This window comes from Erythrolamprus reginae, chromosome 11 (genome assembly GCF_031021105.1).
Source record: "Erythrolamprus reginae isolate rEryReg1 chromosome 11, rEryReg1.hap1, whole genome shotgun sequence".
Classification (NCBI taxonomy): Eukaryota; Metazoa; Chordata; class Lepidosauria; order Squamata; family Dipsadidae; genus Erythrolamprus; species Erythrolamprus reginae.
This window is the reverse complement of record NC_091960.1, coordinates 4977373-5002010: the sequence shown is the minus strand read 5'-3', so window position 1 is coordinate 5002010 and position 24638 is coordinate 4977373. Positions and strand designations below refer to the sequence as shown.

General features: G+C 41.6%; 2 protein-coding genes across 2 annotated transcripts in view; one reads left to right on the top strand and one right to left on the bottom strand.

Moving 5' to 3' along the window:
- Nucleotides 1-24638, bottom strand: part of LOC139173885 (toll-like receptor 13) — a 54021-nt gene that overhangs the window by 4947 nt on the left and 24436 nt on the right.
- Nucleotides 8655-24638, top strand: part of TMEM145 (transmembrane protein 145) — a 36425-nt gene continuing 20441 nt past the window's right edge. The window contains exons 1-3 of the mRNA XM_070763762.1: nt 8655-8777; nt 20216-20290; nt 21545-21622. Coding sequence (XP_070619863.1) covers nt 8655-8777; nt 20216-20290; nt 21545-21622 — 276 coding nt within the window. The remainder of the gene's footprint in view (nt 8778-20215; nt 20291-21544; nt 21623-24638) is intronic.

The window sequence follows — 24638 nt, the reverse complement described above, 5'->3', positions numbered from 1 at the left end:
CCCAGGCATGTTTAAATTCAGTGACTGTGGATTTACCAACCACGTCTGCTGGAAGTTTGTTCCAAGGATCTACTACTCTTTCAGTCAAATAATATTTTCTCATGTTGCTTTTGATCTTTCCCCCAACTAATTTCAGATTGTGTCCCCTTGTTCTTGTGTTCACTTTCCTATTAAAAACACTTCCCTCCTGGACCTTATTTAACCCTTTAACATATTTAAATGTTTCGATCATGTCCCCCCTTTTCCTTCTGTCCTCCAGACTATACAGATTGAGTTCATGAAGTCTTTCCTGATACGTTTTATGCTTAAGACCATCCACCATTCTTGTAGCCCGTCTTTGAACCCCTTCAATTTTGTCAATTTTTGATGTCAATTTTTGATGTCAATATTGATGTCAATTCTTTTTATTTGGGGAGAGGGAAATGATATGCATTGAAATAAATTAGGGTTTGATCCTGGACCCCCTCTTCTGAAACCAATCCCACCTTGGTTGCAGCAAAACTCTTTCCCATGTGGGCTGTAGTTTCTGTAATTAATTAACTTCTTTTGTTACTCCACATGGAAGAGGAAAAAAAGCCACACCATCTGCCCGCTTGCTTTCCGCATATGGCAATTGACGCTGTGCGGTGCACAAGTGGCAAATGCAATTTTCTGGATGCCTGCGTGAGGTCTCGCTCTCTCCTCGCTGCGCCGTCAGCCTGTCTCTACCGTTTCGGCACAGCGCACAAGACTTTTGTAGCTCTAGGACTCTATTCTTGAACTCAAATCAGTTTTAAGATGCGTGGACTTCAACTCCAGAATGCCCAGCCAGGTACACTATGCTGGCTGGGGGGATTCTGGGAATTGAAGTCCGCGCGTCTTAAAATGGTTGAAGTTGAGAAACACAGATAGGTACCGATACAGATTAAGAGAGTTGGAAAGGACCTTGTAGGTCATCTAGCCCAACCCGCAACCCAACAGGAGACCCTGCCTACATCATTTCTGATAGATGGCAGGCCAGTCTGTCCTTGAAAGCTTCCAGTGTTGAAGTTTCCACAACTTCTGAAATCCAGCTGTTCCATTGATTGACAGCCATAGAGGTTTTTGGAGAGCCACCTTGGCCTTCCTTCCTCCCCCCCTCCCTCCCTCCCTTCCTTCTTCCTATCTAGCTACCCACCTACTGGTGCACCAGTTAAGGGCTGCAAATTTTTTACTACCGCACTGTGGGTGTGGTTTATTTTGTGGGTGTGGCTTGCTGGCCATGTGACCAGGTGGGAGTGGCTTGAAAATCATGTGGCTGGGGGTGACTTAAAAATCACGTGACTGACCTAACAGTGGCCGATTTGACGTCACTCATGCCAAAGGTTTCGGTTAGGGTGCCTGGCCTCAAAGAGATACAATTTCCCTATCTATTTACTATTACTGAACACCCAAATTATACTGTTTAATTCTATGTATATATGCCGTATGTGTACGTACATATTACACACAGGCACACAAAAATATACATTATCTACTATATAAACTGTATGTGTATGTACACAGTCAGGCACAGCTCTTCTAAAATTATCCAAATTATGGATTCTAAAATTCAATCTCATTTACTGCGATAGGAAAAACATACCCACAGCCAGTGTTCCCTCTAATTTTTTGGGGGGGTGGGCGGAAAAGTATAGTGTCTGAGCGGCAGTCCCTTCGGGACTGGGCGGCACAGAAATAATAAATTAATTAATTAATAAATAAACAAACAAACAAATAAAAAACCCATCCTGTTTTGCCTCAGAGAATTTCAAAATAAAATACTGTACTGTGTGTCTATAACAGTGAGCTCATAATAGGGCAACTCTATCAATATCAAAATGCCACTTAAATAGTTGAGCTAGTTTCAAACTAGATTTTGATTTTCTTCTCTCTTCCTTACTCCCATTCTTTTTCTTTCTCTTTTCCTTCCTCTCTTTTTTCTATCTGTTTCTCTCTCTTCCCTCTCTCTCCTTCCCTCTCACTCTTTCCCTCTCGGCTTCTGGGCAGGTTTGGAAAACTCTGAGTTGATGATGATTTTTAAGTGAGCGATTGCTCACTGCTCAGCTTAGAGGGAGCTATGCCCACAGCCCAGAATGGGGGAAAAAGAAGAAAAATAAATAATTTTTTTTCTACCGGTTCTGCATACCTGACTGCATCGCTGGATGCAGATGATAAAATTAGAAATTAGGCAAATGTTTCATTTTCAAACCAGCAATATAAGAGACTCAGGACTGCAAACTTAGAAAATTTGTCTATAATTTGTCTACACACAAATGTCAACCATGGTGCACAAGCTCTTCTAGACCAGAATTCTGGAAGTTGAAGTCCAAATATCTTCAAGTTGCCAAGGTTGGGAAACACTGCTCTAGACAGACAAGGGGCCACTTGCAGCCTTTTGCAAATATTTAATCCACAAGCCTAAAGAAGTCCAACCTACCTTTAAAAAAAATATAATAATTTCCAAGAAGTAACAAGAAGCCCTACCTGTTTTCTCCTTATGCCTCGGGTTCTCCACTAATACAGCAAGCTGAGCTTCAACCGAGTAGAAGCTAAAATAACTTTTCCTGCCATATGTGCGAACGTTTAAAATGCACATCGCGCTCTGCTTATATAGTAGGTAAGGGGGAAGTGAACTTAGCTGAAGTTTCTGTTTTAGATTTTCTTTTACAGTCACCGAGGAGGGACAGGGGATAATGGCAGAAGCTGTGATTTGGGCCGTTGGTGCGGAAGTCAAACAGTGGCCCCCGATGTACATTGCTCAAAAAAATAAAGGGAACACTCAAAGAACACATCCTAGATCTGAATGAATGACACATTCTCATTGAACATTTTATTCTGTACAAAGTTGAATGTGCACAACAGCAGGTAAAATTGATTGTCAATCAGTGTTGCTTCCTAAGTGGACAGTTGGATTTCACAGAAATTTGATTTACTTGGAGTCATGTGTTGTTTAAATGTTCCCTTTATTTTTTTCAGCAGGGTATATTCCATCTGTCCATCCATTACCCTGGGGGGGGTGAATTACTAAACCCCTCAGAGAGGGTTCGCAACTTGGGCGTCCTCCTCGATCCACAGCTCACATTAGAGAAACACCTTTCAGCTGTGGCGAGGGGGGCGTTTTCCCAGGTCCGCCTGGTGCACCAGTTGCGGCCCTATTTGGACTGGGACTCACTGCTCACAGTCACTCATGCCCTCATCACCTCGAGGCTCGACTACTGTAACGCTCTCTACATGGGGCTACCTTTGAAAAGTGTTCGGAAACTTCAGATCGTGCAGAATGCAGCTGCGAGAGCAATCATGGGCTTCCCTAAATATGCCCATGTTACACCAACACTCCGCAGTCTGCATTGGTTGCCGATCAGTTTCCGGTCACAATTCAAAGTGTTGGTTATGACCTATAAAGCCCTTCATGGTACCAGACCAGATTATCTCCGGGACCGCCTTCTGCCGCACGAATCCCAGCGACCAGTTAGTTCCCACAGAGTGGGCCTTCTCCGGTCCCATCAACTAAACAATGTCGTTTGGCGGGACCCAGGGGAAGAGCCTTCTCTGTGGCGGCCCCGGCCCTCTGGAACCAACTCCCCCCAGAGATTAGAATAGCCCACACCCTTCTTGACTTTCGTAAGCTCCTTAAAACCCACCTGTGTCGTCAGGCATGGGGGAACTGAGATATTCTTTCCCCCTAGGCTTCTACAATTTATGTATGGTATGTTTGTAGGTATGATTGGTTTTAAAATAAGGGTTTTTAGCTGTTTTAGTATTGGATTGTCGCATGTTGTTTTTACCACTGTTGTTAGCCGCCCCGAGTCTATGGAGAGGGGCGGCATACAAGTCAAATAAATAATTAAATAATTAAATCAATCAATCAATCAATCAATCTTGGACAAATAACGATGCAGAGTTTGTGCAGGTTCTTCTCAGAGACCAATAGTCCTAAATTTACAAGCATAGAAACATAGAAACATAGAAGTCTGACGGCAGAAAAAGACCTCATGGTCCATCTAGTCTGCCCTAATACTATTTTCTGTATTTTATCTTAGGATGGATATATGTTTATCCCAGGCATGTTTAAATTCAGTTACTGTGGATTTATCTACCACATCTGCTGGAAGTTTGTTCCAAGGATCTACTACTCTTTCAGTAAAATAATATTTTCTCATGTTGCTTTTGATCTTTCCCCCAACTAACTTCAGATTGTGTCCCCTTGTTCTTGTGTTCACTTTCCTATTAAAAACACTTCCCTCCTGGACCTTATTTAACCCTTTAATATATTTAAATGTTTCGATCATGTCCCCCCTTTTCCTTCTGTCCTCCAGACTATACAGATTGAGTTCATTAAGTCTTTCCTGATACGTTTTATGCTTAAGACCTTCCACCATTCTTGTAGCCCGTCTTTGGACCCGTTCAATTTTGTCAATATCTTTTTGTAGGTGAGGTCTCCAGAACTGAACACAGTATTCCAAATGTGGTCTCACCAGCATTCTATATAGTGGGATCATAATCTCCCTCTTCCTGCTTGTTATACCTCTAGCTATGCAGCCAAGCATCCTACTTGCTTTCCCTACCGCATATTTCTCTTGCTAAGCCAGACAGTTGTCAAATGACTTTTTGCCCCATTTTATGACCTTCCTTGTTAGGGTGGTTGTGACTCACTGCAGTTGTTAACTTAGTTTATACAATTCTTAAGTGAATCTGGCTTCTGTTCTGACTTTGCTTGTTAGAACAGAACATAACAGAACAGAACTGGAAAGGGACCTTAGAGTGTTTCCCAACCTTGGCAACTGGAAGATATCTGGACTTCAACTCCCAGAATTCCCCAGCCAGCAAATGCCAGATATCTTCAAGTTGCCAAGGTTGGGAAACACTGACCTAGAGAGACTATCGGGATGGATTTTACAGCATCCAAAAGACATTTGCATGAGAAGTCCTTCCCCCGCTTTTAAATAAGAAGAGATCAAATTGTTAATCTTTTTAATCACAGTTTTCCTCCATTAATGGAATTGGATAACACTTATATGGCTTCAGATAATAAGGGCACTTAGTAAATGAAGCTTGGCTGGCTACTGTTGGCTCACGAGGTAGATCTATTTTGAAATAAATACGTTATTGTCATTGTATGTATGTACACAGTACAGTATACCCATACCACAAATTTCCCCAAAAAGTGATTCGGTTTTAACAAAACAACCTTCCTACAAAATTTCCAGTATGCACTATATTTTACTTTTTAAAACCTTACTGAGCAAATATATATTGGGGTTTGCTCTGATTATAAAATACAGTATTAGAAGATATTTTATATACCCATTTTTTATTTTATACGCCCAGGTTTTTCAAACCCTCTGCATTGGCTGTCGATTGGTCTCCGAATGCAATTCAAAGTCTTGGTTATGACCTATAAAGTCCTACATGGCATCGGACCAGATTGCTTACAGGACTGTCTTCTGCCTCATGTATTTCAGCGGCCGGTTCGGTCCCACAGAGTTGGCCTTCTCCAGGTCCCGTCAGCTAGACAATGTCGCCTGGTGGGGGTCTAGGGAAAGAGCCTTCTCTGTGGTGGCCCCGGCCCTCTGGAATCAACTCCCTCCAGAGATTCGTACCGCTCCTACCCACCCCACCTTCCATAAGGCTTCAAACACCCACCTCTGCTAACAGGCTTGGGGCTCTTAAGTTTAACATTTAGCCCCGACTGAGGAATGAATTTATATGCATAAATATAAATACAGTATAATATAAATCTACCGCACGAATCCCAGCAGCCGATAAGGTCCCACAGAGTTGGCCTTCTCCGGGTCCCGTCAACCAAACAATGTCGTTTGGCGGGCCCCAGGTGAAGAGCCTTCTCTGTGACGGCCCAGGCCCTCTGGAATCAACTCCCCCCAGAGATTAGAACGGCCCCCACCCTCCTTGTTTCGCAAATTACTCAAGACCCACCTTTGTCGCCAGGCATGGGGGAGTTAGGATATTCCTTCCCCTGGGCCATTACAAGTTATGTATGATATGTTTGTGTGTGTGTATGTTTGGTTTTTATAATAAGGGTTTTTAGTTGTTTTATTAAATTGGATTGTTACATGTTGTTTTTTATCATTGTTGTTAGCCGCCCCGAGTCTGCAGAGAAGGGCGGCATACAAATCCAATTAATAATAAATAATAATAATAATGCATGATTGAGTGAATGTGAGCAACTATTTTTGTAAAAAGAAATTGGGTTTTTTAAGAAACTGGGTTTTAGGATGTTTTAGATTTAAATTTCTAGATGTTGTATTTTTCGTTTCTTGATGTCAGCCACCCTGAGTTTGACGAGAAGGGCGCCATAATTAGAAATCTAATAAATAAATAAATAATAAATCAATATTATTATTTACCAGAATTTCTTATACTAGGAGAATCAATAAGCTGGCCATTACCAAGTCAGAATTAGAAACATAGAAACATAGAAGACTGACGGCAGAAAAAGACCTCATGGTCCATCTAGTCTGCCCTTATACTATTTCCTGTGTTTTATCTTACAATGGATATATGTTTATCCCAGGCATGTTTAAATTCAGTTACTGTGGATTTACCAACCACGTCTGCTGGAAGTTTGTTCCAAGGATCTACTACTCTTTCAGTGAAATAATATTTTCTCATGTTGCCTTTGATCTTTCCCCCAACTAACTTCAGATTGTGCCCCCTTGTTCTTGTGTTCACTTTCCTATTAAAAACACTTCCCTCCTGAACCTTATTTAACCCTTTAACATATTTAAATGTTTCGATCATGTCCCCCCTTTTCCTTCTGTCCTCCAGACTCTACAGATTGAGTTCATGAAGTCTTTCCTGATACGTTTTATGCTTGAGACCTTCCACCATTCTTGTAGCCCGTCTTTGGACCCCTTCAATTTTGTCAATATCTTTTTGTAGGTGAGGTCTCCAGAACTGAACGCAGTATTCCAAATGTGGTCTCACCAGCGCTCTATATAAGGGGATCACAATCTCCCTCTTCCTGCTTGCTATACCTCTAGCTATGCAGCCAAGCAGCCAATTAATGGAATAGCTATAGAAATATGGCAAACAGCAAAAGGAGAAGTGGTAAAGGTTTCTTCCCAAACCATACTAGCAAACTTGCTCAATGAAACAGTAAACAGATTGGAAAACGAATGTTCGTCTAAATAAATAACAGCACAAAGAAACGAAACTTAACAGATTGTTCAAACTGTTGCACAACTATCCTTAAGTTTCCAGGCTAGAAAAATAATTCTTAGAAGCATCTAAGAATTAGATAAAGAGTCCTATGAAGAAAGGGAGATCTCAGAAGACAAAAGAACAGGAGACCACATTGCTTAGTGCAGGGGTGTCCAAAATTGACAACTTTAAGACTTGTGGACTTCAACTCCCAGAATTCCCAAGCTGGAGAGTTATGGATATTGAAGTATACAAGTCTTAAAGTTGCCAAGTTTGAAGACCTCTGCATTGGATAATTGAGAAAGTGAAAGAATAACAAGGGTGGAAGGGAACCAATGCATATAGTTTGATTTTATCGATCGTATTAAACTGTCTCTAGAAAAATGGGAATTCTAGAACATCTCAGTGGCCTCATGCAAAACCTGTCCACAAAACTAATCCAGATGAAATATGGCCAAAGTGTCCACAAAAACCCCTGTCCATAAAATTAAACATTAATCGTGTGACAGTGTTGAGGGAATTATTTGTTTAGCAGAGTGATGGCGTTCGGGGGGGGGGACTGTAATTGTGTCTAATTGTCTTGGTGTGCAGTGCTCTTTAGCGACGTTTGGAGGGTAGAAGTTGAAACAGTTTGTGTCCAGGATGCGAGGGGTCAGTCAATATTTTCATGGCCCTCTTTTTGACTCGTGCAGGATGCAGGTCCTCAATGGAAGGCAGGAGTTTTTTCTGCAGTTCGGATTATCCTCCAAAGTCCGTGTCGGTCTTATTGGGTTGTAGAATCAGAAGGTAGGACAATTTTTTTTAAAAAAGTATTCAATAAATAGTGTATAAACTTGAACGGGTCCAAAGACGGGCTACAAAAATGGTGGAAGGTCTTAAGCATAAAACGTATCAGGAAAGACTTAATGAACTCCATCTGTATAGTCTGGAGAACCGAAGGGAAAGAGGGGATAGGATCGAAACATTTAAATATGTTAAAGAGGGAAATAAGGTTCAAGAGGGAAGTGTTTTTAATAGTGAACACAAGAACAAGTGGGCCCAATCTGAGGTTTGTTGAGGGAAAGATCAGAAGCAACGTGAGAAAATATTATTTGACTGAAAGAGTCGTAGATGCTTGGAACAAACTTCCAGCAGACGTGGTTGGTAAATCCACAGGAGCTGAATTTAAACCTGCCTGGGATAAACATAGATCCATCCTAAGATAAAATACAGGAAATAGTATAAGGGCAGACTAGATGGACCAGGAGGTCTTTTTCTGCCGTCAATCTTCTATGTTTCTAACTTACTGCCCATTACAGCAGCCCATTACTGAATAGAAGGTGGGTGGTTTCGCTTCAGGTCTACACAGCGCCTCCGTCTCCAGTCAGGCTGAGGAAGGGGAGGTTGTGAGGAGAGGGGGGGGGAACCGATCTCTTCTTTATCGTATCTCTTTAAACGGGAGCGCGCAAGGGAAGGGAGCCCAGCCGTTGGAGAGCGGGCTGGAGCGTTTGAGGATGGAGCTGTCCCAGCCTCTGCGAAGGCTCCCGGGGGCTCGGAGGCTACAGCTCCTTCTATTGATGCTGCTGCCGGAATGGTGTTGGGGCAAATACGTGAAAGGCAATCTTAGCACCAAGGAGGTGAGTCTGCAGCTTTTCTGGGGGGTTGGGGGCAGTGCATGGGTGGGGGGAGCATTGCCTTGGGAGAGGGGAAGGGGGGCCAGGACCGATCCGAGGTGCCCTGTTGGGCCTACATGTTCCATCCCATCTTCCCAAGCTGCCATCCCAGCCCTTGGCCATCATCCATGGTGGTCCTGGCTGTGATGGAGAAGGGGGGGGGGCTGCTGTGGGAAACCCCCCTCCCTCCCTGGAAATCCCTCACTCCTTCTTTCCCTCCCCACATTCCTCCTTTCATAAGAGGCAGCAGCCTCCGAGATCCATCCTTGGACCAACCCAGGAAGATCACGCACTGTCTTTAGTTGGTCCTTCCTTCGCTTTTCATCTCTCTCTCTCTCTCTCCTCCGCCCCCCAATCCTGTGGGTTCCCTGCCCATCCCCTCTTCCTTCTTAAGGGGGTTCTTTCTTTGACTATTGTAAAGGAGGAGGAGGAGGAGGAATTGGAGGAGGGGGAGATGGCTAGACCGGAGAAAAGATTTGGGAGCCTTTTCTCCCCATCTTAGGCGTGCCGGGGAGGGAGGGAATGGTGTCTAACCATTCCAAATTCCAAAGGCACCCTCTTTGGCAAGCTCTTCCTTCTCGGTGCTGAAGGAAGTCTAGACTTTATTTGGGGTGTGCCTGGCACCTCCTCTTTCATGCTCGGGAGCAATTTTTGCCGTTACCGTGAATCGGATACAAAGGGAGGCCATGGTTCAGCTGTCCAAGGGTTGTTGTATGCAGACAGGGTGTGTATGTGTCTATGTATAATATGTGTGTGGTTTGGTGTGTGTATGTGTGTGTATACATATATATATATACACACATACATATTGTTCTAAAAATGCGAGTTCCAGGTTTGCTTATCAATGAAGAGGCAACAGTCATCAACCATCTCTGGAACGTTTAAAATTTAATTAAAAGAACTAAAAAATTACTGAGCTTTCATCCATCAGAGTATAAAATCCCCATTGAAGAAATGCTTGCTTTTATATATTTTTAAATATATGTGTACATACAGACACACAAACATATATATATATATATTTGTTTTCGTAGATTTCGTATGTATATATGTATATATATATATATATATATATATATATATATATATAGAGAGAGAGAGAGAGAGAGAGAGAGAGAGAGAGAGAGAGAGAGGGAGAGAGAGAGAGGGAGAGAGAGAGAGAGGGAGCATGCTGTTTATATATGTTTATTTGTTTATTTATTTTTATTTACTTATGTATTTATTTTGTCCAATACACAATGAGGGTTTTAGTGGGTATATCTCTATCTCTATCTCTCTATCTCTCTATCTCTCTATCTCTCTATCTATCTATCTATCTATCTATCTATCTATCTATCTATCTATATACACACATAGTAAAATACATGATGAAAGTTATAGAGGAGATACTCATAATAAAATATATCTAAGAAAGAATAGAAGAGAAGTTATAGGAATAGAACATATCAATGAAAGAATAGAAGAAGAGATATAGGAATAGAAGAAAGGTATAGGAGATATAGGAGAGCAATATGTGTATGTATAAATGCATATGCATACACATAAACACAGGTGTGTATAGTGCACTCTGCTTTTTCGTAAATGAATTCATTTGGCACAGATGTGTGCCGCGGTGCTATTGTCTGCGCGAAAGGATGAGGGTGCAGAACAACTTGCTGCTTTGGTTCAGAGCAGGAGAAACGGGTCGGGGGTCCTTTTGAGGACACGTTGATCGTTAGGGAGGCTGGCTTCGTAGAGCAGACTTCACTTCATTAAGTGTAGGAAACGTTGATCCCCAATTGGCAGGGAGCGTGCGCTCACATACATTCCAAAACGACAATGAAAGACAGAGCAGCCTGCAGCAATAATATGTAGTGGGTTCCGTGGTGCTCTTTGAGCTTGGCTGGTTTGGGGGGGGGGGTTGGCAGATGTTTCATTACCCAACTAAGTAACATCATCAGTGATAGAAAGGACTGAGAGATGAGAAGGAGGAGGAGGGTGAATCTGGTTGCTTTATTCCAGACGTTTCGTTACCAAACTAGGTAACTTCATCAGTGTTAGAAGGGGGAAGGTTTTGGGAGGAGGAGGAGGGAGAAGAAGAAGAAGGAAGAAGAAGAAGAAAGAAGAACAAGAAAGAAGAAGAAAGAAGAACAAGAAAGAAGAAGGAGGAGGAGGAAGAAGAAGAAGAAGAAGAGGAGAAGAAGAAGAAGAAGAAGAAGAAGAAGAAGAAGAAGAAGAAGAAGAAGAAGAAGAAGAAGAAGAAGGAAGAAGTAGAAGAAGAAGGAAGAAGAAGGCTGGAACTGTGAAGTCCTTGATGCTCTCTCACCTTGGCTAATTACTTGCAGACGTCTTATGATCCAACTAGGTAACACCATCAGTCCTAGAAGAGGGGCAGTCCTCTAATTTTACATACTTATAACTTGCCCAGTCGACGTTGGTGGGAATGGTCTCAGTTTCTTGATTGGGTTGTTTTTTTATTGTTAACTTGTTTGGCTGAGTGTTTGGTTCCTGGATTGGGGTATTGCTTGTTTATTGATTGTTGGTCTGATGTGAATCTTGGTGTTTATTTCTACCCACCTGTCTTTTTTTTGGTTTCCTTTTTGACTTTCTGATTGTCTTCTTTCGAACGGAGCATAGTTGTTTAACTACTTAACATATAGGTAAATCACACACTTTCTTTGGGATTTCTTTGGAGAGGGGCGGCATACAAATCTAATAAATAATAATAATAATAATAATAATAATAATTATTATTATTATTATTATGTGCAGCATGGGGCATGGGGCATGTTAATCCAGAAGGGCAAAGCTTCAACCCTTTGAAGAGTTGCTACCTTCAAACCTGGCACCAGTCCCCCCCCCCCCCGTGTAACACCTCCCAGGACTGTAACCATTAGGCGGCATGACCCTCAGCTTTGTCAGCGAGAAATTACGAAAAAATTATGTCCTTCTCATTTGGTGGCTATCATGGAGCTTGGCCCCAAATATGTAGATAGCAGTATTAAATTGTCTTTCCATAAAGGGAGTTTTCCTCCTGTTGCCCTGAAATCAGAAACCGTCTCAGTTTTTTCCAACTGGCAAATTTTATTTCAAACATTGCACGAAACGGATCTTGTCTACCAAAGCGAATTCTCGATTCCATCTTTCAATTGCCAAGAGACTCCACTATTGTTTTATATATATTGCACTGTGTTGGCATCCTTCAGTCTCGAAAGACCGTGGTATCCTGCTCTGGATTCCCCAGATATTTTAATATATTACAGAAGTGTTATTGGGTAGAGCTGGGGGTTTATTTGCCTTCTAGCTAGCATATTATTGGTCCAGGAACTAGCAAATGGAATGAAGCTGCGAATTAAGGGACATAAGTTGACTTCCTTACTGAATCCAAGGCAGAATTGTGAGGTTGAAATGGGAATTAGCTGTCCTATTTTAATCCCTGTTCATTATTTACTGAGAAACTTGAACAGAGTTGGAAATCTTCTAGTCCAAACCTCTGCTCAAGCAATCTCTTTTTAAAACCTTCCATTGTTTATTTATTTATTTGTTTATTTATTTATTAGATTTGTATGCCGCCCCTTTCCGTAGACTCGGGGCGGCTCACAACATAATAAAACAATTCATAACAAATCTAATAATTTACAATTTAAAATTTAAAGTGGTTAAGAAAACCCCGTTTTTAAGCAGATATACCTACAAACATACCATACATAAATTGTATAGGCCCAGGGGAGATATCTCAATTCCCCCATGCCTGACGACAAAGGTGGGTTTTGAGGAGTTTACGAAAGGCAAGGAGGGTAGAGGCAGTTCTAATCTCTGGGGGGAGCTGGTTCCAGAGAGTCGGGGACGCCACAGAGAAGGCTCTTCCCCTGGGGCCCGCCAACCGACATTGTTTAGTTGACGGGACCCGGAGAAGGCCCACTCTGTGGGACCTAATCGGTCGCTGGGATTCGTGCGGCAGAAGGCGGTCTCGGAGATATTCTGGTCAGGTGCCATGAAGGGCTTTATAGGTCATAACCAACACTTTGAATTGTGACCGGAAATTGATCGACAACCAATGCAGACTGCGGAGTGTTGGTGTGACATGGGCATATTTGGGAAAGCCCATGACTGCTGTCGCAGCTGCATTCTGCACGATCTGAAGTTTCCGAACACTTTTCAAAGGTAGCCCCATGTAGAGAGCGTTACAGTAGTCGAGCCTCGAGGTGATGAGGACATGAGTGACTGTGAGCAATGAGTCCCGGTCCAAATAGGGCCGCAACTGGCGCACCAGGTGAACCTGGGCAAACGCCCCCCTCACCACAGCTGAAAGATGTTTCTCTAATGTGAGCTGTGGGTCGAGGAGGACGCCCAAGTTGCGGACCCTCTCTGATGGGGGCAATAATTCCCCCCCCCCAGGGTGATGGACAGACAGATGGAATTGTCCTTGGGAGGCAAAACCCACAGCCACTCCGTCTTATCCGGGTTGAGTTTGAGTCTGTTGACACCCATCCAGACCCCAACAGCCTCCAGGCACCGGCACATCACTTCCACCCGCGCACCCACAACTTCTGGAGACAAGTCATTCCACCGATTTAATTGTTCTCACTGTTATTAAATTTCTTCTTAGTTCTAGGTTGTTTCTCTCCTAGATTAATTTCCACCCATTGCTTCTTGTTCTACCCGCAGGTGCTTTGGAGAATAGGTTGACCCCCATTTCTGTGTGGCAGCCCCTTAGATATTGGAACACAAGTTGTTTCATACCTAGTCCTTCTTTTCATTAAACTACTGTAGACACACACAGTTCTAGCAACTGTCATTAATATACAGTGGTACCTCTACTTACAAACTTCATTCGTTCCGTGACCAGGTTCTTAAGTAGAAAAGTTTGTAAGAAGAAGCAATTTTCCCCATAGGAATCAATATAAAAGCAAATAATGCGTGTGATTGGGGAAACCACAGGGAGGGCGGAGGCCCTGTTTCCTCCCAGGAGATTCCTAGAGGCCCCATGGAGGCTTCTCCCCGCCTTTTCTGGCCCTGTTTCCTCCCAGGAGATTCCTAGAGAGGCCCCAAGGAGGCTTCTCCCCGCCTTTTCTGGCCCTGTTTCCTCCCAGGAGATTCCTAGAGAGGCCCCACGGAGGCTTCTCCCTGCCTTTTCCGGCCCGGTTTCCTCTCAGGAGATTCCCAGAGAGGCCCCACGGAAGCTTCTCCCTGCCTTTTCCGGCCCTGTTTCCTCTCAGGAGATTCCTAAAGAGGCCCCACAGAGGCTTCTCCCTGCCTTTTCTGGCCCTGTTTCCTCCCAGGAGATTCCCAGAGGCCCCACGTAGGCTTCTCCCTTCATTTTCCGGCCCCGTTTCCTCCCAGGAGATTCCCAGAGGCCCTACGGAGGCTTCTCCCCTCCTTTTCCGGCCCTGTTTCCTCCCAGGAGATTCCTAGAGAGGCCCCACAGAAGCTTTAAATCAATTCCAAATGGTGATAATGTATATTGCTAGAAGTTATGTATGCGTTATCTTATCCAATGTTCTTTCTGAACCTTAGGTTTGTTTTTAAATGTGATTTGTCTATATGAAAGTCTATTTTCTTTCTTTTGTTTTTCTCTTTTTCTTTTTCTTTCTCTTGTTCTTTCTTTCTTTTTGTTATTTTAATGTATATATTTAATATTGATGTTTTTTTTAAAAAAGGGAATGTCTAATTTAGTAAAAAGAAGGGTGGTGACATGATTAAGCAGTTTTCCAATGTCTAATGGGCTGCCCATTGTCCAAAGCACCAGGCGGCCAGACAAGAAAACAATTGATGGAAACTAATGAGGGAGTGAAGCTACTTAGAACTAAGAAGAAATTTCATGACATGGAGATTAATGAACCAGTGGAACTGCTTGCCTCCAGAAGTTGTGGGTGCTTGACCAATGGAGGTTTTAAGAACAGATTGGGCCACTATTTTGGTATAAGGCAACGATGGCAATTCATTTTTCCCTCGGGTGCCGAAAGTGTGCGCGAGTAGCCACACATATAATGCAATGAGCCGGGGTGGTGCAGTCGTTAGAGTGTAGGCTACTTCAGCTAACTGCTAGCTGTAGTTCAGCAGTTCAAATCTCACCACTGGCTCAAGGTTGACTCAGCCTTCCATCCTTCTGACGTGGGTCAAATGAGGACCCAGATTGTTGGGGGCAAGAGGCTGATTCTGTAAACCCTTCACTTTGCTTTCTCTCTCAATGTGTTTTTCTTTCTTTCTTTCTTTTATTTAACTAAGACACTAAATATCTATTATGTAGGAGGTTTAATGCATAAGCCACATACTTGGATTCGATCCCATGTTCCTCATCTTCAAACTACTTTTTCGTTGTCTTTTTATGTATGTATGTATGTATGTATGTATGTATGTATGTATGTATGTGTATGTATATATATATCCTAGTCTCCTTAATTTTCAAATTCAGCAAAAACATGTGACATACATACATACATACATACAAACATACATACATATATATATCACATATTTTTGCTGAATTTTTAAAATAAATAATAATAATTAAAATTAAATTAAATTAAATTATATATATATATATATGTTTTCGTAGATTTTCACAGGTACAGGAATGAAGGTCTTGGCATACTCGGGTTTCTTCACGTGTAGGATTTAGATTTATATATATATATAATAATAATAATAATAATAATTATTATTATTATTATTATTATTATTATTATTATTATTTATTGGATTTGTATGCCGCCCCGCTCTGCAGACTCGGGGCGGCTAACAACAATAATAAACACAACATGTACAATCCAATAATAAAAACAACTACAAAACCCTATTATAAAACCAAACATACACACAAACATACCATGCATAACTTGTAATGGCCTAGGGGGAAGAGCTATCTCAACTCCCCCATGCCTGGCAGTATAAATGAGTCTTGAGTAGTTTACGAAAGACAGGGAGGGTGGGGGCAGTTCTAATCTCCGGGGGGAGTTGGTTCCAGAGGGCCGGGGCCGCCACAGAGAAGGCTCTTCCCCTGGGGCCCGCCAAACAACATTGTTTAGTCGACAGGACCCGGAGAAGGCCAACTCTGTGGGACCTTATCGGTCGCTGGGATTCGTGCGGTAGCAGGCGGTTCCAGAGGTAATCTGGTCCATTGCCATATATACTGCTCAAAAAAAATAAAGGGAACACTTAAACAACAGAATATAACTCCAAGTAAAGCAAACTTCTGTGAAATCAAACTGTCCACTTAGGGAGCAACACTGACGGACAATCAATTTCGCCTGCTGTTGTGCACATTCAACTTTGTACGGAACAAAGTATTTCATGATAATATTTCATTCATTCAGATCTAAGATGTGTCATTTATTTATTTTTGAGCAGCATATATTGTTTTTGTTTCTTCCTTAATAAAGATTTAAATTAAAATACCCCACACAACTGGCAACCTCTTTGCAAATTAGGAGCTGCCATCGGAGAAGGAGTGACTGTTACCTCCTCCAAAAACCTATTATTGCTCTTCTAGGATCCTAGTTGCAAATCCTTTGCAATCCAGCAGGCCTCACTAATGTCTTTTTGGCTGCTTTTAATTTGGGGGCATTTAGGGAGACGACAAACCCCAATCTCGGTGGATCTCTTAATTTTCTGCCTGATCCGCAGAGCGGAAGCGCGAGCAGGTGCCCCCCAAAACCCATCATTCTTTCCCCACACAATTGCCCCAGATTTCTGCTTGTTCCCTCTGCCTACTTCGGCCTCTGGTACGGTTTCCGTGGAAACCGCCAGCATGGGTTGTTGCCATGGGAACAAGTGGGATTTTTTTCCTCCCCTTCCCCTCCTTTTACAAAGCGAGAAGACTGGGGTTGAGAGTTGGACGGAAGAGGAACAATGAGGTGAAAAAAAAGGAGCCAGCTTCTTCGAAACCCCATTTCCTCCACGGACTGAAAGCGCCTCGCTTTGATAAATATGTATATTCACATGTGTAGATAAGCGAGCGTTTGCACAGCCCTAGCCATCAAATCTGAGGGCTGTTTTTCTTTTATTTTCTTCCTTTTATTTATTTCTTTATTTATTTTGTTCAATACACAATGAGAGTTTTAGTGGGTATATATATATATATGTAGATTGTTCTGAGTTCGGGTTTTGATGAAGGCTCCTCTGACCAAGAAGACATGAGTGACAGGGAGGAGGAGAGTGTGGCAGACAGCTCAGAAGGAGATCAATTATCTAGCTCCTCCTTGGATTCAGAACAAGAGTTAATGATACAGCCACGCATGCGGAGAGCGATGCATAGGCAACAACAGCTGAGAGATTATTATCAAAGAAAATGAGGCCACCTGTGGTTGGGTGGGGCTGTGGGAATTAGTGAGGCTGCTATAAAGAGCAGCCTGTGGGTTTGGCCATTGTGGAGGATTATCTGCTCGTTGTGTTTCGTGCCTGCTTTGCTGACTTTGACCTTTTGTGTGCTGATTTTTCCCCACTTTGAAAGTAAACCAGAGCAAAGTGTGTTTCACTTTGTGAAAGAAGAAAGACTGTGAATTGCCTCACAGCTGCAAGCTAAGTATCACAGAACTGATAAGGGACTTGTACAAATTACCAGTTTGTTTGGAGACGAGTGCTCTTTGCTATACCAAAAGAGGGCTGGGTTTAAGTGAATTTTCATGATAAAGAACATTGTTTTGAATTTTCAAACTTGTGTGTGTCTGAAATTTGTACCTGTGAATTTTTGGGAGCAGTCTACCAGAAAGCCCGACAGAAAATGCACATAGTAAAATACATGATGAAGGTTATAGAGGAGATACTCATAGTAAAATATATCTAAGAAATAATAGAAAAGAAGATATAGTAATAGAACATATCAATGAAAGAATAGAAGAAGAGATATAGGAATAGAAGAAAGGAATAGGAGATATAGGAGAGCAGTAGGACAGGGGACGGAAGGCACTCTAGTGCACTTGTACTCGCCCCTTACTGACCCCTTAGGAATCTGGACAGGTCAACCGTAGATAATCTAAAGTGTTGGGGGTTTGGGGATGACACTGGAGTCCGGTAATGAGTTCCACGCTTCGACAACTCGGTTACCGAAGTCATATTTTTTTACAGTCAAGTTTGGAGCGGTTAATATTAAGTTTAAATCTGTTGTGTGCTCTTGCGTTGTTGTGGTTGAAGCTGAAGTAGTCGCCGACAGGCAGGACGTTGCAGCACATGATCTTGTGGGCAATACTTAGATCGTGTTTAAGGCGTCTTAGTTCTAGGCTTTCTAGGCCCAGGATTGAAAGTCTAGTCTCGTAGGGCATTCTGTTTCGAGTGGAGGAGTGAAGGGCTCTTCTGGTTCTTCTTATTTATTTAATTTATTTATTTATTTATTAGATTTGTATGCCGCCCCTCTCCGAAGACTCGGGGCGGCTAACAACAATAAAAAAGACAATGTGAACAAATCTAATATTAAAAATAATCTTTAAAAACCCCAATTTAAAGAACCAATCATACATACAAACATACCATGTATACATTCTATAAGCCTAGGGAGCTTGCGAAAGGCAAGGAGGGTGGGGGCAACTCTGATATCTGGGGGGAGCTGGTTCCAGAGGGTCGGGGCTGCCACAGAGAAGGCTCTTCTTATCTTTTCTTCCTCGGCTTAATCGGCCCAAAGTATTTCTGACTCAAGATACCAGAAGTGAATTTATTCCCAAGCCTTTTGCAAGCTCAGAATGGTCTCATAGCCTTAGGCCAGTGATGGTGAAACTATGGCACGGGTGCCACTGGTGACACAGAGCCATATCTGCTGGCACATGAGCCATTGCCCTTGGTCAGCTTCAAGGTGCAAAGGTGTGCCGGCCAGCGGATTTTTGGCTCGCACCGAGGCTCTGGGAGGGCGTTTTTGGCTTCCAGAGAGCCTTCAGGGGAAGCCTGGAGAGGGCAAAACATGAGCCTACTGGGCCCACCAGAAGTTGGGAAAGAAGCCGTTTCTGGCCCATATTTAAGTGGTTCTCCACTAGGATTCCAAAATCCCTCTTGCAGTTACTACTGTGGAGCCAGATAGTACTCATCGTGTACTTGTGCAATTGGGTTTTTCTTGCCTAAGTGTAGAACCTGACTTTTCGCACCACTGTCGTTCTATCCACTGTTGTTAAAGCACAGCTCCCTCGCTGCGTGCTCTTGAATAGGGTAATCAGGTGTGTATTGTCTGAGTGTGCACAATTTTAAAACCCTGCATGCCAAAATGGCTATAATAGGGCCGATCCCTTCCAAGTCAGCAGGAATGAATCCAGAATAAATGCTTGGCTTGTCATGTAGTTAATTAGTTCAGCACTGAAAAAAGGAACAGCAGCCAAAGGATGGATTGGGTTTTATTTACCTATTGTTTCCTTCTCTTTCTATCCATGAAGAAAATTATGGGGAACCTGCATTGCATTGGACAGGAATGTTTCTCCCAACATTTGGTATAACAAGCAGGAAGAGGGAGATTGTGATCCCGCTATATAGAGCGCTGGTGAGATCACATTTGGAATAATACTGTGTTCAGTTCTGGAGACCTCACCTACAAAAAGATATTGACAAAATTGAACGGGTCCAAAGACGGGCTACAAGAATGGTGGAAGGTCTTAAGCATAAAACGTATCAGGAAAGACTTCATGAACTCAATCTGTCTAGTCTGGAGGACAGAAGGGAAAGGGGGGACATGATCGAAACATTTAAATATGTGAAAGGGTTAAATAAGGTTCAGGAGGGAAGTGCTTTTAATAGGAAAGTGAACACAAGAAGAAGGGGACACAATCTGAAGTCAGTTGGGGGAAAGATCAAAAGCAACCTGAGAAAATATTATTTGACTGAAAGAGTAGTAGATGCTTGGGACAAACTTCCAGCAGACGTGGTTGGTAAATCCATAAGGAACTGAATTGAAACATGCCTGGGATAAATATATATCCATCCTAGATGGACCATGAGGTCTTTTTCTGCTGTCAATCTTCTATGTTTCTATTTCTCTTCTCTTCTACTCTACTCTATTCTCTATTCTATTCTATTCTACTCTATACTCTCTCTTCTAATCTACTCTATTCTATTCTACCCTACTCTACTCTACTCTCTCTTCTCTTCTCCTCTCTTCTGAATTCTATTCCTATTTTCTACTCCTATTTTCTATTCTAAAGATAAGAAATGAAAGTGAAATGCATCCCAAGATGTCTTCACCGAAATGATGCAAAACCCACTTGTGTCCATTGTGCAAAATGAGACAAGAGAGCAATTTCTATTATTGGTGGCCTGGTGTCATGTCACACACATATTATTTGGGGGGGGGTGTCATATGTTCAACTCCCTAAATTTTGCTTCCCAGGGGCTTCTGGAATTTGCAGTCGCCTCTTAAAACTGTGCACTGAGATGGAGAGAGACTAATATAAATACTGGGCTACATCAAAACTAACAGGGCCTTGTTGTTTTCTCTGTTTTTCCCCCTCCAGGATTGGGTCTTTTTGACTAGATTCTGCTTCTTTTCCGACTATGGACGCCTGGATTTCCAGTTCCGCTATCCAGAGGTATCTTTCAACATTGCATTCCTCATTTCTATAGGGATACTTCCAGTAATGGGGACCCAGTGAGGGTAGTAAGTTTATTCACTATTTATTGAATACTTCATAGTTTTTTTAATTGTCCTTCCTTCTCTAGTACCTCAGTATGATCCTTAATTACTTTTAAAATAGGAAATAATTAAATAGTATGTTTTTACCCATAAACGCTTTTATCATTTTAATCCTTATCTAGAGCTGAACTTTTATCGCAATTCAAGAAAATTGAGCTACTTGCCTAATCTGTTATCGTACTGAACTTTCCTGTGCTCCTCAACAAATAAGGCTGTCTATCCTTTGTCCTTTCTGTGGATAGATAGATAGATAGATAGATAGATAGATAGATAGATAGATAGATAGATAGATAGATAGATAGAAAGATAGAAAGATAGATAGATAGAAAGATAGATAGATAGATAGATTAGATAGATTAGATAGATAGATTACATAGATAGATAGATAGAAAGATATAGAAAGATAGATAGATAAGATAGAAAGATAGATAGATTAGATAGATAAATAGATAGATAGATAGAAAGAAAGAAAGATAGATAGATTAGATAGATAGATAGATAGATAGATAGATAGATAGATAGATAGAAAGATAGATAAGATAGATAGGTAGATAGATAGAAAGATAGAAAGAAAGATAGATAGATTCGATAGATAGATAGATAGATAGATAGATAGATAGATAGAAAGATAGATAGATAGAAAGAAAGATAGAAAGATAGATAGATAGATAGATTAGATTAGATAGATAGATAGATCGATAGAAAGATAGATCGATAGATCGATAGAAAGATAGATAGATAGAAAGAAAGATAGAAAGAAAGATAGATAGATTCGATAGATAGATAGATAGATAGATAGATAGAAAGATAGAAAGATAGATAGATAGATAGATAGAAAGATAGATAGATAGATAGAAAGGTAGAAAGGTAGGTAGGATTGGTAGAAAGCTAGATAGATTAGATAGGTAGACAGACAGACAGATAGATTCGATAGATAGATAGATAGATAGATAGATAGATAGATAGATAGATAGATAGATAGATAGATAGATAGATCGATAGATAGATAGACAGATAGATAGATTTTACCCCCGCCTTTCCCCATTCCCAGCCTATGAAATTTCGCCCCCAGCCCTGGATAAGTTGGCAATTACTTTATTGTGCTGCCATCAGCGATAACATTCTTGTTTTTCTCTTCTTCCCTTTGAAGAACAAATGTTGTGAGAACATTCTACTTTATTTCGACGATCCTTCCCAGTGGCCCGCTGTTTACAAAAAGGGAAATAAGGTCAGTTTTTAATTGATCATCTCGCAGCAGATGGATCCCCCTTCTCCCTTTTTTAAACTTGTTATTCCTTCGGCTAAATTAGTTCTTCCATGCCAATTAATTGCTCACGTTGATCTTCAATCGGATGGCTCATTTGCAGGGGAGTTTACTGTATAACTGGAATATCTTAGCGATGTGCTATAATGTGCAGGTGGTCCTCGACTTACAGCCACAATTGAGCCCTGCATTTCTGTTGCTAAGTGAGACCTTTGTTAAGCGGGTTTTATCCCGTTCTACGACTTTCCTTGCTACGGTTCTTAAGCGGGTAATTTTAATATGAAGGTTGTTAAGAGAATGTGGCTTTCCCCATTGAGTTTGCTGGTCAGAGGGTCGCAAAAGGGGGGTCAGCATCGGTCATGTGAAAAACAGCCGTAAGTCAATTTTTTTCAGTGCCGTTGTAACTTCGAATAGTCACTAAACAATTGGTTGTAAGTCAAGGACTTGACTGTAAATTTTCCTTTCTGTGGAAAAGAAACTTCGGGTATAGCTGTCAACAGAGTCCTGTTATTGTTGAATTAAATTCTTTTTTAAAATGTTCTTACTTTTTCTTTTTTCCTTTCTTTCTTTCCTTTCTTCCTTCCTTCCTTCTTTCCTTCCTTCCTTCCTTCCTTCCTTCTTCTCCTTCTCCTTCATCTCCTCCTTCTTGCTTGGTTTTCTTTCTTTTTCTTTCTTTCTTTCTTTCTTCTCCTCCTCCTCCTCCTCCTCCTCCCCCTTTTCCTCCTCCTCCTTGCTTGTTTTTTTTCTTTTCCTCTTTCTCTCTCTCTCTTTCTTTCTTTCCCTTCTTCTTCTTCTTCTCGTCCTCCTTGCTTGTTTTTCTTTTTTTCTCTTTTTCTCATTCTCTTCTTTTTCTTCTTTTCTTTTTCTTCTTTTTCTTTCTTTTTTCTCTTTTTCTCATTGTCTTCTTTTTCTTTTCTTTTTCTTTCTTTTTTCTCTCTTTCTTCTTTTTCTTTTTTCCATTTTTTCTCTTCTTTTTTCTTTTCCTTTCGCTTCTTGTTCTTATTTGTTCTTTTCTTCTTCTTTTTTCCCTTCCTTTTCGCTCACACATGACTTTCTGGCGCCAGCGCTTTGAATAGCTTCAGACAGCGGCCTCTCATAATGACCCCGCATGCTATTCTAGGGCAGAAAAAAGGAACTGACCGTCTTCGATAGTCAGCCAGATTAGGAAACCACAGTTACGCAAGCGCCTGCTACTTCCATGAAATGATTATAGCAACAGAATGTTGCAAGTCAAACTGTGCTTTCTCACTTCTTTCTTTTACGAGTATCCGTGAGAACTCGAGAGCGTCTTTCTCGCGATACAGTTCTGGCCTGGACTCGGGTTACTGTTATCCAGCGGTGGGCTTCAAAAATTTTGGCAACAGGTTCCTAGTTGGCCTCCTGCACCACGATGGGATAGCGGTGTTTTTGCCCTCTCCGGGCTGCAGAGGCTTTCTTCGAGCCTCCGGGAGGTCGAAAATGTCCTCCCCGGATTCGGAGGCCCACTGGAGGTTTCCGGCCTTCCCAAATTTCTGGTAGGCCCATTTTTCACCCTCCCTAAGCCTTCATTTACCTGCATCCAAAATGGACCGCGTGAAGACTCCTGGGGGGGGAAAGGCGGGTTGGGTGGAGCCAACCAGGTGTGGGATTTGGGAGTTTATTTATTTGTTTGTTTGTTTATATTTATATTTATAATTTATATTTATATTTATTTATTTATATTTATTTATTTAATTTTATTTAATTTTATTATTTTATTTTATTTTATTTTATTTTATTAATTTAATTTAATTTAATTTAATTTAATTGATTGATTGATTGATTGGATGTGTATGCCACCCCTCTCCGCAGACTCGGGGCGGCTAACAACAGCAACAAAACAGTATAATCCAATACTAAAAACAGTTAAAACCCATTATATATATAAAAAAACCAAACATACATACAGACATACCATGCATAAAATTGTAAAGGCCTAGGGGGAAAGAGTATCTCAATTCCCCCATGCCTGGCGGCAGAGGTGGGTTTTAAGTAACTTACGAAAGGCAAGGACGGTGGGGGCAATTCTAATCTTTGGGGGGAGTTGGTTCCAGAGGGCCGGGGCCGCCACAGAGAAGGCTCTTCCCCTAGGTCCCGCCAAGTGACATTGTTTGGTTGACGGGACCCGGAGAAGACCCACTCTGTGGGACCTAACTGGGCGCTGGGATTCATGATATCACTTTGGGCGCATGAGCAGAAGCGAAATCTCACATAGGGGCGCACGCACACATATTGAAGCAAAAATTTTATCATGGACCACCAGTGGTCCATGGCCCATCAGTTAGTCAACTCTGTAATCTTAGAGGGTTTTTAAAAATTAAATACAGTAATTGGATTTAAGATTTTGTATACTGTATATTATGTGTTGTGAGCTGCTCCGAGTCCTCGGAGAGGGGCAGCATAGAAATCAAATCAATCAATCAATCAATCAATCAATCAATCTGGAGGACTATCAGTCTCTTAGAGTAGCTCTGGCGCATTACGGAAACCTAAAATGAATTAAAATCTGAATTTGTTGTTGCTTTGTAGCTCCGAGGGCTCGTAATACAGGGACACTGCCTGGAAAATTATGAGTTTCTGATCTATTGTGCTACAATAAAATAAGTAAATTAGGAAATGAGAGGCTTTTGTGAGACAACGGCATGATTTGCTGCACTAGTGGAGCTGCAGCGGAATGAGAAATTATACCCTGTTTGGTGTTTTTGGATTCGGATTCCAAATTCACTGGAAGGCCCGAGCCTTCAGGGCAAAGTGCCTGTCGTGTCTCTGCATGAGTTACTATTCTTTTCTGTTTTTTTTTTAAAAAAATATTTATTGAAGTTTAAAATTTAAAAGAAAATATAGACATACAAGAAGACAAAACACAAAAAAGAAAACATAAAATAAAACAAACAGATACATACACATAACAATAAATACATTTACAAAAGCAATATTATATCAAACAGCTTCCTTATATTCT